Source organism: Myxocyprinus asiaticus, chromosome 45 (assembly GCF_019703515.2).
Source record: "Myxocyprinus asiaticus isolate MX2 ecotype Aquarium Trade chromosome 45, UBuf_Myxa_2, whole genome shotgun sequence".
In the NCBI taxonomy this organism is placed as follows: domain Eukaryota; kingdom Metazoa; phylum Chordata; class Actinopteri; order Cypriniformes; family Catostomidae; genus Myxocyprinus; species Myxocyprinus asiaticus.
The window spans coordinates 4,272,769-4,289,037 of record NC_059388.1 but is presented as its reverse complement, the minus strand read 5'-3'; the positions used below and the strand labels follow the sequence as shown (position 1 = coordinate 4,289,037).

At 34.8% G+C, this 16,269-nt stretch overlaps 1 protein-coding gene across 1 annotated transcript in view; it reads right to left on the bottom strand.

Annotated features, from left to right (window-relative positions):
- Positions 1-1,171: 1,171 nt before the first annotated feature.
- The window catches only part of LOC127434908 (chemokine-like protein TAFA-5), a 300,288-nt gene continuing 285,190 nt past the window's right edge, over positions 1,172-16,269 (bottom strand). Inside the window, exons 3-4 of the mRNA XM_051687974.1 lie at positions 1,464-1,591; positions 1,172-1,222 (exon numbers count right to left, since the gene is read on the bottom strand). Of these exons, the coding sequence (XP_051543934.1) occupies positions 1,172-1,222; positions 1,464-1,591 (179 nt within the window). The remainder of the gene's footprint in view (positions 1,223-1,463; positions 1,592-16,269) is intronic.

The following is a 16,269-nucleotide window of genomic DNA, read 5'->3' as shown; positions in this document are numbered from 1 at the left end:
CGTCGCAAGGACAATTTCTAAGCAATCAAGGCAGCTTCACTTTGAGTGAATTTAATCTAATGACAACTCATAATTTTTATAAGATAGCAAAGATCGTACTAAAAGGTACGTCTTTAAGACCAGCCAATCGACAACGAGAATTTCAAAATAATACAAGCATTTTAAAACTGTGTGTACATTTAAAGTTGCATTTATATGTTTTGTTCCTCTGGGAAGGAACAAATATCATACCTTTTTGCCTCCAATTCAGCACTTTATTTTAAGAAATTAAACATCATTAAAGAGGCCATGAAATGCTCCTTTTTAATAAATTTAATAAACTGATGTCCACTTATAATTTTATCAAAATGTTTTTGCACCAAAACATAATTTAGTAATATATTATCATTTTCCACCTTGTGGAATCTGCTTGTGTCCGTTGTGTTCCATACTATAGTGTAGGAGAAGCTGCACTTCTGTGTAAGAGCAGCTAGTTGTGGGGATTTTTATTCATCCCTGTTTACATTAAAGATTTCAACCAGCAGGTGGTGACAAAAGACCGTCTTGTATGTGTTAATTGATATATTGACATTAACTGTGCCGTCAGACACTGAGCATGAATTATTAAAAAATTAAAGTAAAAAAAAACTTTAATCATTTAAAATTCATCATACACTCTCAGAAACAAAAAGATACTGTTTTTATGATACCATTTAAAGTACAAAGCCATCACACATATATATGTGTTCCCTTAAAAGTCACAGTGAAGCACCTAGAAGAGTTTGCAGTTCTATATGGTCTTTTGTCGTACTGTATTTCCATCGACTTGAATTGATCTCCACATGAAATTCGTTGCAGACAACGTCTCACTTGCGTTTTCGTGATAGTTAAGACCTGACCTGCTTCTGTGTTAATTCAGTCTTATGTACTTAGCAGTACTTGCTTTCTGTCACAACTCCCATTTGGCTTGTTTTGTACATAAAAATAGCATTAAGAGCAAGGTTTAGATGTATTTTCCCATCGCTGTTGTGTGTGTGTTGTCCTGTCTGTGTGTGTCAGCGTAATGACTCTGGGCGGACACATCACAAAGGTTCCGCCCTAGCCTCCAGTGTTTTTACTTGTTTATGCGTTCAACAACACTTCCAGCTTCGGCCACTGGGGGTATTATTTTAAATTTAAAAGCAGACCAATTTCAGCTGAAGAACTTTTTACCGACTCTTGCCAAATTCACAGTCAGATCAAGCTGGTTATGAAACATGTTAACTTATGCGTAATATGTGAACAAAATGTCAATGAGAAGATTATGCCTTTTAAAGTAAATGTACAAAACGTAATAACTTCTTGTCACCAAGTTTGGGTGTTGAAGATGCAAAATATTGTGCAAAGTCAAAACTGTTAAACCCTTCCAAAAAGATTGCAACATAGTAGTAGTTCCTCCTCTTAGAAACAGTAGTTATTATTATGAAAGTTTATGCAAGTCTTACCGTTGTAGTTTTTACTCTGCCACTGGGCTGTGTACAAGTCCAGCCTTTTTTGTTTATTAACAGGTCGCAGCCTTCATCCCCCAAACATGGCACCATCTCACACCACTGCTTGGTCTTCACGATTTGAGCTGCAGATCAGGGCAGAGAAACCGTTAAGATGGTAAGATCAGGAATACCAGCACAAACACATAGCACATTGGATAATTCTTCAATTAAAGGAATTTATTTGCATCCTCCACTCTCAGGAAATAAAGGTACCGTTTATGGTACAAGGGCTGTCCCTGGGGTGGGTAACCTCAAGGGGACCATTTTTGTACCTCTAGGTAAAATGTATAACTTATTTTGTGTAATTGTGTGTACATTTAAAGGTACATTTATATGTTTTGTTCCTCTGGGAACAAAAAAACGTACCTTTTTGTCTCTATGAAATCAAAGATGTCGGAATGTTGGCATTAAATCAAAATTGACTTTTTTCTTAATGCATGTTACTGGTAATTTTATAATTTTATGAGTTTCAGTTTAGTTAGTTTTCATTTTTAGTATTTTTTTATGGCTGCCAAAGCTGAAAGTATACTTGTATCTTTTAAAAAAGTCTAACATCATTACATTACTCAGGGCAGTCTTGTGTTACCTCTATCTGGTTGTATTATCATGTTTAATTTGTATTGTAAATGTTGCACTGCCAAAAAAAAATCTGTAATTTTAATGCTTATAGACTGTAAAAGTGCTACAGAAAAAAATGTAACGAGTATGAAACTGTTAATTATAAAAGACAACAAATGTTGTAAATATTATTTATTTTAGATGTAAAAAGTATGATTTTCCTGTATAATTAAAGGTAAAAATTTAAATTGTTTAACAAGAGAGTATATGTACTTCTTACAGTAAATTATTGTTAAAATTACGGTAAAAAGCATGGTCATGTAAATTAAAACAGTTTTAAACTGTAAAATGTACAGGTTGTTCTGTAAAGTTGTTTACATTTTTTTTGTACATAATTATTCTGGCATCCAGAGCTGCTAGGTTTTTTTTATTTTTTTTTTATTTTTTTTTGCAGTGTATACAATGAATATGTGTATAATGACAAAGAACATTTAAAAATGATCCCTTCTGTATCCATATGAATTGACTTAAATCATTATTAATCAATAACTAAACTAATCTTTGGTAAGCAATAAAGGGATAGTTCACCCAAAATGAAAATGTTCTCATCATTTACTCACCTTCATGATATTCATGACATTCTTTCTTCTGCAGAACACAAAATAATATATTTAGAAGACTATTTCAGATCTGTAGGTCCATACAATGCAAGTGAATGCTGGCCAGAAATTGGACCCTGTTGACTTGTGTTATATGGACCTACAGAGCTAAGATATTCTTCTAATATCTTAGTTTATGTACACCAAAGGAAAGAAAGTTTGGAATGGCATTAGGGTCAGTAAATAATAAGAGAATATTCATTTTTAGGGTAAACAATCTCTTTAACTTTTTGAGGTTATGTGTGGCAGAGTTCATTTCATGATCACCAAAGGGAAAAGCAATGGTAAATAAAATGACAATTTTTTTTTAGGTGTAATGATTGTAAATGTTGCACTAAGATTTATGATGTAAAAGTGTATAAGAAAATGTAAAAAAATAATTCCAAAATTAATTACTTTGCAAATATTTTCTAAAGAATAATTTTTCCTCTGTCCCACTTTACTGCTTTAAAAAAATGGAATTTGGTAAAAAGAGGGTCTTCAAAGGTTCCACTTCCCAGTTTAAGCATTGCTTCATTTTTGCTTTTGACTAAAATTGAAGACACTTTAAGTTTTCTTCAAAGGTATAATGTTAGGTTATGTGGGTTTGGATTATAATTAAAAGAAACTGAAAATATCCAAAAGTGTCCCACTTTGCCCATATTCATCCTAGCATATCAAAAACTAAAACGAAAATTATTTTGAGACCATTTTTAAATGCTATTTGGCGTCCTCTATGTTTTGCAGTATTAACAGTTAATCAATTATTTAGCTAAGTAACATTCACCTATTAAAAATTCCTGAAAATGTACATATCATCTTCTTATTAATAATATCAGGAATGTTGAGTTAAAGTAATGTTATGTAAAATAAAATAAAAAAAATGACACAAACATAAACACACACACGGCAGCAGCGTGCGGCTCTCTCTATCTCGAACTGCCGTAACTGGCTGCCTTTATCCCTCTCCTCGCCTGAATAGACCGATTGGGGGCTGGGCCAAAAACTAAAAACATCTAGTGAGCGGCAGTTCTGCTGACAGAAAGCCTTGTTGATGAGAGATGTCAACAGAGAGTGGCCAGAATGGTAGGAGGTGACAGAAAGGCTAAGGTCACTCAGATAACAAATCTGTACAACTGTTGTAGGTAATTTTTTAATAAATCTATATCAGCCGCGTGACAGTGACACTGTCCCTTGGGAGTCACATCTCTTGCCTCACCGGATGCTTATTTTTGTATTTTACAATGACATTGCAATCTCATTTTCACTGCTTTAGCATATTAAATTAATTTCGAATGTATAATATATAATGCAAATAAATAAATGATGTTTTCTTTTTTAAATTTCACCAAAATATTAGTGTAGCCTACTTGTCAAAAATCTTGTCCTTTTCTTAAAATAGCTTGATTTGCACAAAAGTATTAATTTCACTTTTTGCATTGCACAAGATAAGTCTTATGGGTAACACTTTACATGAATGTTCCCTTGTTAAGGCTTTATAAATTTGTTCATTACTGACTAATATTTCACTTAAAAATGCATTATAAATCACTGAAATGACGTTATAACAACATGAATAAATAGGGCAACTTCCATACAACAATTTCCAAATAATGAGCATTTTAACGTTTTTGTTATAAATGGTTAATAAATACACATACACAAAGCCCTAAAATGCCCTAATTCGTTATTTGTCACAATACAGCTAAAAAAAAAAGACTATAGTAGTGAGATTAAAGGTTGGGATTATATAATTTTACTAAAGTCTGCTTTGTGTTTATATTCATTACTGTAATGTTTTGACTTGTGTTGTCAGTTTTGTTGTCATGTTGGTTTTAAAATAATGTTGCTACTGAGTGGTGTCCCAATTTACCCAGTCTAGTTAATGTAATGTACCTAAAGTCCTCTGCAAAAACACTTTTTTTAGGTTTTCTTGTTCATTTACAGCATATATAATATAATGAAGCCTGATGACCATTAAACCATACTGCACATTATGTGCATTTTTTATTAAGCATTTATACAACTTGTGTGGTAAAATGGCTTACTATTTGACAAGTATTGTATGAAAGTCACTCTTTTTATGCATGTTATTATAACTGCATGTCAATAATTTATAATTAATTTGTAAATGAATTATTAGTCATTAATGAACCACATTTATAAACACGTTTTATGACTAATGCAATGATTTAATTCATTAACATCAAGGGGCTTGATCAAGTTACTGTCCTGCGTATCATTATATCATAACATCTGTGGTTCTTATCTCTGTGTTTAGGTGAATTTCATAGCAGCCTATGTTTATCTTCAGATTTTTTTTATGCGCAAACAAAATTGTATTGCCCAACACTACAGATATCAAAATTAGGTATCATTATTGGTTTACCTTAATACTTTAGGAAATGGGCAATGTTCACAGTAATGTACTCAAGAAAATCTCCACTGTTATTAACATCATGCTGCATCAAATCATAACATCTCTGATCTCTTTCCAGAAATCAAACCCGTTAAAAAAGCTTGTCTTTCTGTCAATTAGGCCTAATTGTAGTTTTAAAGAGGAATTTAAAGTGGCAGATATCAAGGCCATGAGTGTTCAAATCATAACCAGACAGGATCATACAATTATTATTATACACATTATCACGCAAGCACACTGTAGCAGCTAGCAAACAAAACAATCAACAAAACACAAATAGCATGAGTCTTGAACGATGAAGTCGGAACAATGAGTTTATACAATTTTAAAGAGAACAGGGTGAATGTACTATAATATGTACTGTATATAACAGCATGGCCTCTTAATATACCACCCCAATTCCAAAAATGTAGGACAGTATGAAAAATGCTAATAAAAACAAAAAAGAGTGATGTGTCAATTATTTTCAACCTTTGTTAAATTGAAAACAATACAATTACACATTATATGATATATTTCCTTGTGAATTTAATTATTTTTTAAAAAGAATACAGTAATTTCAAATCAGATGATTGCAACACGCTCCAAAAAAAGTTGAGGCAGGGGCAATTTAAGACTAATTAACAATATGACGAGTTGAAATAAGGCGATGTTGAAACATGAGATGTTAATCAGGCAATCGTGTCATAGTATATAAGGAGCCTCCATAAACAGCCTATTCCTTCATGAGCAAGGATCATTCGAGACTTGTCAATTTGCCAACAGGTGCTTCAGCAAATAATCCAATCACTTTGAGAACAATGTTCCCCAAAGACAAATTGGAAGTATTTTTGGCATTTCACCCTCTATATTGCACAATATAGTTAAAAGATTCAAGGAATCTGGTCAAATCTCGGTGGGTAAAGGGCAAGATGAAAACCATTTATGAATGCGCGTGATCTCCGATCCCTCAGACATCACTGTCTTAAAAAAAACTGCATTCATCTGTAATGGACATCATTAACATGGGCTTGGGATATCTTTAGTAAATCTTTGTTAGTCAACACCACTCGCCGCTGCATCCACAGATGCAAGTTAAGACTTTAATATGCAAAGCGGAAGCCCTACATCAACACTGTCCAGAAAGCGCTGCCGGCTCGATTTCATCTTAGATGGAAAGTAGAACAGTGGAACTATGTTTTGTGTCCGAAGAGTCCACATTTCAAAACGCTTTTAAAAAACAAAGCCATTTTGAAAAGGGCCATCCCCTTATTAGCGTCATGTCCAAAAGCCAGTGTCTGTATGGGCCAGGGCTGTGTCATGGCACATCTTGTGAGAACACCATGAATGCAGACAGATATGTAACAATTTTATAGCAACATATACTGCCATCCAGCTCTGTTTTTTTCCAGGGATGTTCTTACATTTTCCTTCAAGACAACTTCAAACCACATTCTGGTAGTATTACAAGTGCATGGCTGTGTAAGCAGAGTAAGCTTGACTGGTCTGCCTGCAGTCCTTTCCTGTCTGCAATTGAGAATGTGTGGCACATTATATTGTAACACCATATGGCAATGAAGACCTTATACAATTGTGCAGCTAAAGACTTACGTAATGGATGATTGGGGGAAAATATTATTTTCTAAACTTCACAAACTTGTGTCTTCATTGCCCAAATGCTTAATAAGAGTAATTGGAAGAAATGGTGATATTTCACACTCGACTGTCCCAACTTTTTGGAGCGTGTTGCAATCATCTGATTTGAAATTACTATACATTTTCAAAAAAACGATGAATTTCATAAGGAAAAACAAAATGTGTAATTGTAGTGCTTTTAAACGGGTGAATATAATTTACAAATCACTCATTTTTGCTTTTATTAGCATTTTTTCATACTGTCATTGGGGTTGTACACTAATGTACCTTTTGACAACACTGAAACCAAGGCTCCTTTATTTGCTGCTTACTAAGTCTCGACTAATACAGTGCAGTTGAAAACCCTATCAGGTTTGATGCTAGCTGTTGTAAATGATAAACTATGCTTTGCTATGTTCAGAACAGCATGCTGACATATTACTCTAACTATTTATGCAGTATATACTGTAGTATTTAGTGTACAGAGTATTCAAATGTTCTGTATATTATCCAAGATGTGTAGTTTCCTACATACTGGCACTGCACGGAATACTGTTTCACAATGCAATGCGCTAGACATACTTTCCATTTCCAGTGCGACGAGTGAACTGGGAGTAATTAAAGCCATGATTTAAAAGTATATTTTGATTCATTATTTGATAAGTCTTCTTTTTCCTAACTCTTTGCAATTAATCACTCTAACTAGTTCACAAATTGTACTTGAATGCTCTTGTCGCAACAGTACTCGAGTCAACAGTACAATTAGTCGGTTGCAACAGTTATCGAGTCAACAATACACTGAGCTGAAAATCGTATATTTCAGAGTCATACTGAGAACTGATGAGCTACTGATATTGTGCATGCGTGTGCCGTGTGAGTGGTGTGGGGAGGGGGTATGTTTCTGGTGTATTTTGCTGAACAGCAGAAAGTATCACAAATAAAACATACTGGTAATATTTTTATGACTTGATTGTACTACCGTATTATCAACGTATTATGATGATCTGGTAGCAACAGTTCTGGAGTTAAACCAGGGACAGCAGCTATCGCCTCTTTCGGGGCATACTGGAAATACTGAGAACTGATAAGTGAGTTGCTGATGATGCAGAGGCGAAACGTTTCAGTTTGAGAGATTTAAATTAAATTTACTATTGACTATTGTGCATGCAGATTATATTTGAAGTTGTTATGAGCTGGCTCATGGTTTCTGTGAAAAGGGTGAGCTGATTAAGGCTACTTTATTAACTTTATTAACTACTATATTATGTACTTTACGTGCAAAACTTTAATATAGGAAACTTATCCAAGATGTAATATCGCTGAATGAAACACTGATGCCAATAAACACCCTTATTATTATAACTTTTTTACATTTATGGATTTGGCAGACACTTTTATCCAAAGCGTCATACAGTGCCCTTATTACAGGAACAACCACCCCGGAGCAACCTTGCTTTGCTCAAGGACAAAAAGGGCTGTGGAAATCGAACCGGCAACGTTCTGCTTACCAGTTCTGTGCTCAGTGCTGTGTTTGAGCATGTATGTTTCAATGCCGGTGTATTAGCATTATGTACATTTACGTCATAACGTGATTAAGTAGAAAGATATTGTTTAATTCAAAACATAGCAGCACCTTTCAGACATTTGTTTTGCTCAAAAATGGATTAAAAAAAGCAAAACAATATTTTCTGCTTTTAGAGATACCCAGGGATATGTGTCGTCAAAACCAGAGATATATTCTGCACGTACTCCATAACTGCACAAAAACTATTACAATGAACTGGATGAAACCACACCAACCAACAATCAGTGGATAGAAAAACAGATTAGTGTGTAAAATGGAAAATATGACTGCTCATTCAAGTGAAGCTCGACATTTTTATGCAAAGATACTTACTTGGACTCATTCCCTCTATTGTACATTTATTTGATCATCTCAACATGTTTTCTGTGTGTGTGTGGGGGGGGGGGGGGTTTCTCTGCTCTATCCTGCATTCTATTGGGTCACTATTACTATCAAGGAATGTTCAGTTCATTGAAATAATTCATTTCAATGTATAAAAATAAAGTTACAAAATAAAAAAGGGGAGAAAACAATGCCAATCACTTGGTGATTTTTTAAAATTTTTTATTCTCTCTGATCCTTTTTTCCCTGTATTTTTGCTCTCTCCTTAAGAGGCAGCCCATGAGAAAATTTTTTCATGCTAAATAATAATGATCATGTGGTACCAAACTTGGCCATACGATTGCCTCGCGCCCGCACTTCTCACTCATGCGCCCCCGCGCACCTCCCTGTGCACGCGTAGAAAAGCTGTCTGTTCGCACTCCAGTTGTGGATCACGCGAATGGCACTGATTTACACTTAACTTGGATGTTTACATGGATTTATACAGTTAATCCGCCTGAGGTATCTGCGATAGTTTGCAGTACGGGGTAAATACTGCTCATGACATGCGGGACGCGGGATAAAGCGCACTAATATATTGTTGCACTGATTTATAAATGTACACTTAAAAAGTGTTGTCATAAGAGCTCAGTTACATTATCACCCTATTACACAGATAAGCCGCGTTAGGATTAGAGCCAAAATTTACCTCAGCGTGCAGCCTTAAATTGGAGCTGTGATTTTAATCTTGAAATATCAGCTTGTCTTGGTGTTAAATGAAAGACACTGCATGAAGAATCTATTCTTTTTTTTTCACTGTGAGGCGCGAAGAAATTTTCACTTTAAAGAGCCTGATGCAGCAGCAGTGATTGAGCGACAGTCTGTGACAGCGGCTCCGGGCATGCAGCTTTTCTATTTATTTGTCCATTATATAAACTGTTTTATTTATCCAAGTTTTATTTTCAAATTAATAATAATAATAATTAATGATAATTTATTTCTTTACTCTTTTTTTAATCGGCACTCCGCGGCTTCCATACAGCTTCGGCACTTTGTCGAGTTAAATAAATGCAGGACTGTTTGATGAAACAGTGTGCGCTTCATGTACAAACATTGTCCAGCTGTCTGGTTGTCCTCGTTCTGTGAAATTGTCAAGCATACAGTAGGCATACAACCAGAATCTAAATGTTACTGCCTTCACCGCATGATTGGGTAATTATCAGCTCTAAACCGCTAAGGGGCGCTATAACAATAGGCCAGAACTGAATGCCTCCAAGCTATTTCTCTCATCATCACAGCCATTTATTTTGGAGGAATTAATGCTTTTTAAGCTTATTTTGTCAACCGCCATAAAATAGGAGGAACAGAAGAAGAACATCACAACATTGCTGGAGGTACAATGCAATGACGACGTATGTTAAACATTTTCCATATTATTCATTAACATTTCAATAGAGATAATTATCATTTGTGTGTATTTATTTGCATATATATGCAGATGTTATGAGCGAGCATCAATAGGCAGCATATTCAAACAATTTAACTTCCAATGGAAACCATAGATTTGATGCAATTAACTATGGTGCTACTACAGGTATGGCGCAATATGATGTAACCATAATTAATTTTGAAGTTACAATTATTTTACTACAAAATACCATGATGATACTATGGTTACTGTATCTGTAGTGGACGTCAGGACAGATTCATGTCCAATCGTTTTTTCCTGATTTCAACTCTTTCATCCATGTTTCATGTCATCGAAGACACACACACTTTGTTTTAATAAACGTTCACAAAATATTTTAAACGTGGAAATAAAATGTCTAGTTAAAGTTGGCTATCTACCCCAATCCCCATGTCACACTCCGGTTCCATATGGATATGGATAAATATAAGTGAACTACCCTAACACTATTCTTCTGTATAATGTGTTTAATCATAAACATTATCATGAAATCATAAACGCTACCTCCCTATGCGACTGTTACGCATATGGTTTTATCTATTACAACACAATCGTGGCAACAAATATAAGGTTAAATATTTAAATTATATACAGTACAAAACCAAGTGACCAACAATAATCTGACAGATCCAGCCATACAGCAAAATGGAAATAAATGCAAATAAAAACCATGCAATGCTGAAATTATGTCTGCATTAGTTTTGAACATTGAAATTCACTTCAGCAATAGCAAATGTTAATCTATATGGTCAAATGTGTATTTATTACAAACAAACAATAAGATAAGTGAATTTCGATACTGAGCCTTTCGCTCAGTTACCTGAAGAAAGGGGAAGCATTGAAAGCTTTACGCCTCCTAAATATTGCAATGTATGTAATGTCCTGTTGTAGTGTTGTTTGAACACCTGGCCATATTAATTGTACTAATGCATTTTTGTATTCAAGCCCTATTGACAAACACTGTGACAACAGATGCACTAGGATGTGTCCAGATGTTTTGAAAACATTTAAACAATCAACACAGCCAAACAAAAGTTTCTTTAAAAATGGGTCGTTTAAAATTATAAATGAAATAGCCAACAGGAAATTAAAATATACACTATTTACTTTGTTTTGTATCACTTACCTTATCTTATTGTGAATGATTTATAAGTGTTAACTGGAAAAATAAAACTATGTTGGTAACACTAATGTAGGCATTCGATAATGTCCCCTTTGTTAAGGCGTTCTAAAGGGGTTCATTTTTGACTAATAAACTATTAATAAATGCATTTTAAATCATTGATATGCAGTTATAACAACATGAATAAAAAGGGCAACTTGCATGAAATATAAAATAGTGAGCATTTTAACGAACATGTTATAAATGATAAATCATAGTTAATCAAAAACAGAAAATACTATAATTCGTGATTTATGTCATAATATTTTAGTGACAGTAACAGTGTTGGGTAGTAATTTACTAGATTTAATATGGATTACGTATTCATATTAAAAAGTAAAGTACTTTTAATTAGATAACATTGTTATGGATTACATAATTACATGTCGATTATAAATACTTATAATCACTTTCACTTTCACTTTCAAAAAATCAATCAAAATAATAATTTAATGCTTAATGAAAAATGTGTAGAGTGTAAATTGGTACTAATTAGAGCATGTTTTGATTAAAATCTAATTTTAAGTCTAAATTGTCAAAAATGTTACAGAGTTGATTACCTAAAATTAAAGTTTTAGTTGTGTAATTTGTAATCATCCAGATTACCCTTCAAAAGTAACCAACACTGGGGATAAAAATTTATGGATTACATCATTTTGCTACAGTCTGCTTTGAGTTTTTATTTAGTACTGCAATGTCTTGACACACGTGTTGTCACTTTACTTGTCATGTTGACGTCAAAAGAGTGTGTTAAAGCAACACTTTTCAGGTCTTCATGCTCATTCACTGCATACACTCACTAAGCACTTTATTAGGAACACCGGTACACCTACTTATTCATGCAATTATATAATCAGCCAATCATGTGGCAGCAATGCAGTGCATAAAAATATTGCAGATACGACCTTGTAGATACTGAGATCACATTTTTTCCCCCATTCTGATGGTTGGTTGATGTGAACATTAACACATCAATCATCAGAATGGGGGAAAAAATGTGATCTTAGTGATTTCGACTCTGGCATGATTTTTGGTGGGTAATGATGAACAGGGGCCCTCACTGGAGGGGGCCCCACAGAAAGGCTTCATTGATATTCCATTATATTTTCATTTGTAAAATATACTGTATAGTAATAGCATGCTATTGATTATAAAAAACGCTGCAAGACTCTATTTTCCACCTGTAACAATCAGAGGAAAATTTCTGTTTTTTTTTTTTTTAACAGTAGAAAAGTGAGCCATACAGGTGAATATTTGTTTGATATTCATGTAAACATGGTCCAAAATTAACAATTGGCACAGGCCAAATGCAAGAAACAAAATGCTTTTGGCGAGAAAATAAAACGGAAATATTCACCAGGTGGAAGGTGAATAGCAACTGTATCATTACATACTTTTCAATAAACAATGAACAAAAATCAGATGCTTGCTTAATAAAATTACGTGCACAAATCAATTCAAACTGACAACATCTGTCGCTACTCACGCATCTACTGTGTAAACATATTTTACTTCAGTGCAAAATTTACCATCAGATGTTATCTAAATGTTTTTTTTTTCCAGAGAACTACATGTGAAATTTTCCTCGCATTAAGCCACCAAAAGAATATGTGAGGAACAAAAATGGATATAAAGTGCTTGTTTATGGAATGGCATTCGTATGTGTCACGATTCACTTTGTGTTTCTCCCCGTCATCTGTTCCTCCCAGACTTCACTTCCCATTTGGATCCTGCTCTCGTGTCAGATGGTTCTGGTTTTTGCTATCAAAGTATTTATATATTATAGTATATTATTTTGTGGAATTCAACTTTAATATTGTTATAATTTGTAAACAAATAATAATAATAATTTTTTTTTATTATTATTACTATTTATTATTGACTTTTAGAATTTTAAATACAACAATAATATTTCTCAGTCGTTCATCTTTAACTTTAAAATTCTCGGGCATTAATTTTGACGTTCTGAACTCTCCATGAAGTCCTGTATGTGTTTGTTTGTAGGCAAGTTCATGGTAGTTTAATTTGCTTCTATTAAAAATTCTGGTAATATGCACCTTGGATCGGCCTCGTCGGACCGATACCCGATCCATCTAAAAACGTCAGTATCGGAGCCGATACCGATCCATCGGATCAGTGCCATCCCTAGTACTGGCTCAAGTAAAAAAGTTCCCACCCTAAGGGCGTTTTTGCGTACCTGGCTTCTTTGGCGAATATGTTTCAGATCCTTGTGCGTTTTCTCCCTTAGTTCGTTTAATTTAGGCATATATGAACACAATAATCCCACTCATATCCGCACCGAAACAATAGCTCCGAGACCACATAGACAAGATTGTCTCGGACAAACTGCAAACGAACCCTGGAGCTGTTCGCATGTGGTGAGAACGCAACCTGACCCAATGGACCAAAGAACAAAACAACATCCCCACACTTTAGTACGCTTGCTTTTCTTGGATTGTGGGTTCTGCCACATTCCGAGAAAAGCGAGCGAACAGGTAGGATAGCGTCAGCAACATTTTGACATAATTCTTTCTCTGTGACCATTAGAACAGGCACTTTTCAGTGCAGAAATAATGCAAAAGCAACCCATGATGCATAAAAAATAACCATGCTGTAATATCATCCGTGCGTCGGATTATGTGTATTTGTATATGCAGCACGTCCTCTGACTGGAACGCACATTCTGTAACATGCGGTGATGTTTTGCATATGCGTGAACAACACTCGAAAATTTCAAAGAGTTGATACATTTTTACTGGTATATCAATTTAACCTATATATCAATGGATGCACTAAATGACCGATAAAGTCAATTTGCTTGCATGTGACTTTTATTGAGAGTTTCGGTCTTGTTTGAAATGTTGCCTTGTGAAAGCTTACTGAGACAATTTTAGACCCTGTTTCTGAACAAATCAAACAAGCTACAGGTCTGAATGGCCTAAAGGGGGTCGCACACAGGAAGCGTCTGACGGACGACATGACACGTTCTAAAATTCGAAACAAATGTTTTCAGTGAAGGGTACGCACCTCGCCTCCGCCAGAGCTACAACTCCGGAGGCTGCTCAAAATTTCTGCCGCGCCACCGAGCGCAACTCTTAAATATGACCCAAATCATTAACAAAGGACACAAATTATTTACTCTAGCCATCAGTGGATGATAAATTGTTTATATGTACCTTTCATATAGCCAACAAAAAAGTAAGTCTTTTTGTAGTTTGACAGTTTAAATGAAGCACATTCAATGCTAGAGATATAGAAATTGCATAATAAATGTCTCCATATCTAATCGCTCAGTTTGCGCAGTTATACCCGTTTCTCACTAACCTGCAAACTCATCAGTCACTTTGTTCATTCTTGTAGAAGGGAAAAAGCTTGGTAATGTTTGTGTGTACTGTCTGCCACCTGAACTGCCCTGTGTTTGATACCTGTGCCCTGTCTTACCTGCGACAAAATGTGCCATTTCCCGTTCGTTGTGCGACCGCCTTAAGTCTCTAGAATATTCTGGTCCTTGAATATGGTTCCCTCCTGGTCCTTAAATATGGTTTCTTCCCTCCATGCAAATCATAAATAAAAATGCTTAAAAAGCAATAGTGCACCTCTCCTTAACATGCTACATGATTTGTTGTATCATTCATGTCTATAGCACAAACGGTGCGGTCACAAATTTGCTGGTTTTCATTATCCAATTAGCGCTCTTGTCACCTGTGACCTCATTATACAGCGAGGCGCATTACTTGCGTTTTTTGCATAGCCGAATTTCAAACATTACGAGTTCACACTACTAAGACAGGCAGAAAACATGGACAAGTTCTTGAAAAGGAAAAATACCGACGATGGTTATGTGGGATAGTGGTGTGTTATGGGATTTTTTAATCGTAAAAAGTGTGAAATGGCAGAAAAAAGGTTGGGAAACACTGACATAAACCACAAACAGTTCATCTGCAAAAAAAAAAAAAAAAAAAAAAAAAGCATCCAAAAGAAAATACACAGCAGTATGAAAATTCTGCAATGCAATGCTTACCGCGATGGCTGGGACCACGACAAACTTTTATCGGCACTTAGAAAGGAAGCATAAAGAAAAGCTAAGTGTAACGTGTAAAGCTAGCTAGCAAAAGTTAGCTACATTTAGATAAATAAATGTATGACAGACTCCTGCTGCATTCTGTTCAACTCGGAAAGTTACTATATTGTTTAAGAAAAGACAGAAAAGTGAAGACAAGTATTGAGTAATTGTTTAATATATTCTGTACTTGGTTTCTAGGGGAAAAGTCATCCAGAAAACCTTATGCGATGCTTGCACAAAATTTGTATTGTTTTAGGTGGATGGTAAAACTTGGAAAAGGAGTGTTTAAAGATGGTTAAGTTGATTTCAGCTCATAGTGTTTGTATGTATTTGTTTGCTCACAGAAAACAAAGGAAACTTCAAATACATACAATTCACCTCTGTTTTCTAATTCACGCCTTTTGATTATTTTATCAACACATTTCTCATGGTACACTGATACAGACACACACATACATGGCAATAAAAGTGTTGAATTGTTTTCTGTGGGTGTTTTTATGGGAATGTGGAGCTTTCAGATCAATTTGAGGAATGCCTATTGTTTTGCATGGTCCACATTTTATCGTAAGTGTGTTATGCACTGTGGTACTCGCACTGGTCTGGTCTTGGTCTTGACTCGGTCTCGCCCTGCCTTGGTCTTGGTCTCGACCCATCAAAGTAATAAATAAAATAAAATAAATCAAAATAAAAGTTTTAATTCTGTTATTACTCCTCGATCTTTTTAAAACGTTCAGAAAAGGCTTTGTCAAGCCAGCAAAGTTTGTCTTGACACACTTTACATATTTGCTGTAGTTCTCATATTGTCCTTTTATGTGCTGGCTAATATGCTGAAATTCTACTCAAATACAGCAACTGTATATAAAAAGATCCTAATCCCACCCAAGGCCACTTTGTTGTCACAGCTGTTCTTTTCAGGTTATGAAATGCTATTTTAACAAATATTGTCCAAATGCC